The sequence below is a fragment of the Fonticula alba genome (assembly GCF_000388065.1).
Source record: "Fonticula alba strain ATCC 38817 unplaced genomic scaffold supercont2.16, whole genome shotgun sequence".
Classification (NCBI taxonomy): domain Eukaryota; order Rotosphaerida; family Fonticulaceae; genus Fonticula; species Fonticula alba.
Genome location: NW_009242986.1, coordinates 70,321 through 71,717, shown reverse-complemented (window position 1 = coordinate 71,717; position 1,397 = coordinate 70,321). Strand labels below are relative to the sequence as shown.

Genomic DNA, 1,397 nt, shown 5'->3' with positions numbered 1-1,397 from the left:
GGGGGGGGGCGGGGCGGCGCGCGGGAGGGGGAGGGCGGTGCCCGGGCGAGCGTGGCCGCTCGCGGCGCCCGGAGGCCCGGCCCTTGAACGGTGGCGACCCCGCCTTCGCGGGAGCGATCTTGGGAGCTTGCCGCCTGGCGCGGCCAAGTGCCGCCCCCCCCGCCGCCGGCCACCGGCCGCCGTGCGTGCTGTGGCCGGGGCGCGCCCTTCGGACATGGGCGCTGGCGCCGGCGTCCGGTGGCCAAGGCCGCGGGTCTGGCTGCCGGCCGGCGAGCCTTGCCGGGCGCCTCGTTGGCAGATGCCGCCCCGGCCCTCGTCATTGTGGATGTGGGGCCCCGCACGCTGGTGCGGCCTCCCCCCCCCCCGGGAGCCGGCAATCTGCCACTTTGATCCCGGAGCGCGGGCCCCGCCCGGGCCGGGAAGGAAGATGGCGACAGACGGGCCCGCCCGGGCCTTTTGTCGCGCCGGCCCCCGGGCCGGCACACCGCGATGCACGGGGGGGGGGGGGGGGAAGGGGAGCCCAAAAGCGCGCCCCCCCCCCCCCCCGCCTCCGAGGCCGCGGCGCACGCACAAGGGGAAGGCCCCGCCACCCGGCGGAGCTGGGGGGTGGGGCGGCGGCGGGCCTGCGCGCCCTGACACGCCAAGGCGCAAGCCCGGGAGGTGTCACGTGCGCGATCTAATGGAGCAGAATCCAGTCTATTGGTGTTCACATGGGCGGGTCGTGGGGGATCACGAGGAAGCCGAGGGCCTCGCAGTCCGGCACCGCCACCACGCACAGGGACAGCCCGTCGGCGGTGCTGGGCCGCCGGGCGGCCCCGCCGGCGCCACCGGGGGGGAACCACCCGAGCGGCGCACAGTCGAAGGCCCGGACGCCGAGGGGGAGAGTGCCGCGGGTGGACCACACCACCGGCGGCCGGGGGTCCTCCGCGCCAGCGACCTCGGCATCGGCGTCGTCGGTGAGGGTGGCGGGCCAGGCCTGCACCAGGCTGCTGTCCTCGCCGCAAGAGAGGACCGACCCTCCGGGGAGGAAGGCCGCGCGCCAGGCGGGCCCGGCATGGCGGCCGGCGCAGGCGACCGGTCGGGAGGCGTCCGCCGCGTCGCCAGGGCGTGTGAGCCCCTGCAGGGCGCCCAGGTGGTACACCAGCATGTGGCCCTCCTGTGCGGTGGCGCACAGGTGCCAGGGCGCCAGGGCGCTGCCGCCCCACTGGAGGGACAGGTGATGTAGGCCATCCTGTGTGCATGGGTTGGGAGGGGGGGGGGAGAGGTTGCGGAGTGTGAGAGAGAAGTGTGAGAGAAGTGTGAGAGAGGTGCGAGAGAAGTGTGAGAGAGGTGCGAGAGAGAGGTGTGAGAGAGAGGTGCGAGAGAGAGGTGTGAGAGAGAGGTGCGAGAGAGAGGTG

The 1,397-nt window shown here is 75.7% G+C and overlaps 2 protein-coding genes across 2 annotated transcripts in view; one reads left to right on the top strand and one right to left on the bottom strand.

The window, feature by feature from the left end:
- Window positions 1-706: 706 nt before the first annotated feature.
- Window positions 707-1,147, bottom strand: H696_05967 (hypothetical protein; the record flags this gene model as incomplete). The annotated part of the gene is made up of 1 exon (XM_009499735.1): window positions 707-1,147. One exon carries the CDS (start codon window positions 1,145-1,147, stop codon window positions 707-709), a length of 441 nt encoding a protein of 146 aa, XP_009498010.1.
- Window positions 1,148-1,239: 92 nt separating this feature from the next.
- Window positions 1,240-1,397, top strand: part of H696_05966 (hypothetical protein) — a gene marked incomplete at both ends in the record, with an annotated part of 1,543 nt that continues 1,385 nt past the window's right edge. Inside the window, one exon of the mRNA XM_009499734.1 lies at window positions 1,240-1,272. Within this exon, the coding sequence (XP_009498009.1) occupies window positions 1,240-1,272 (33 nt within the window). The remainder of the gene's footprint in view (window positions 1,273-1,397) is intronic.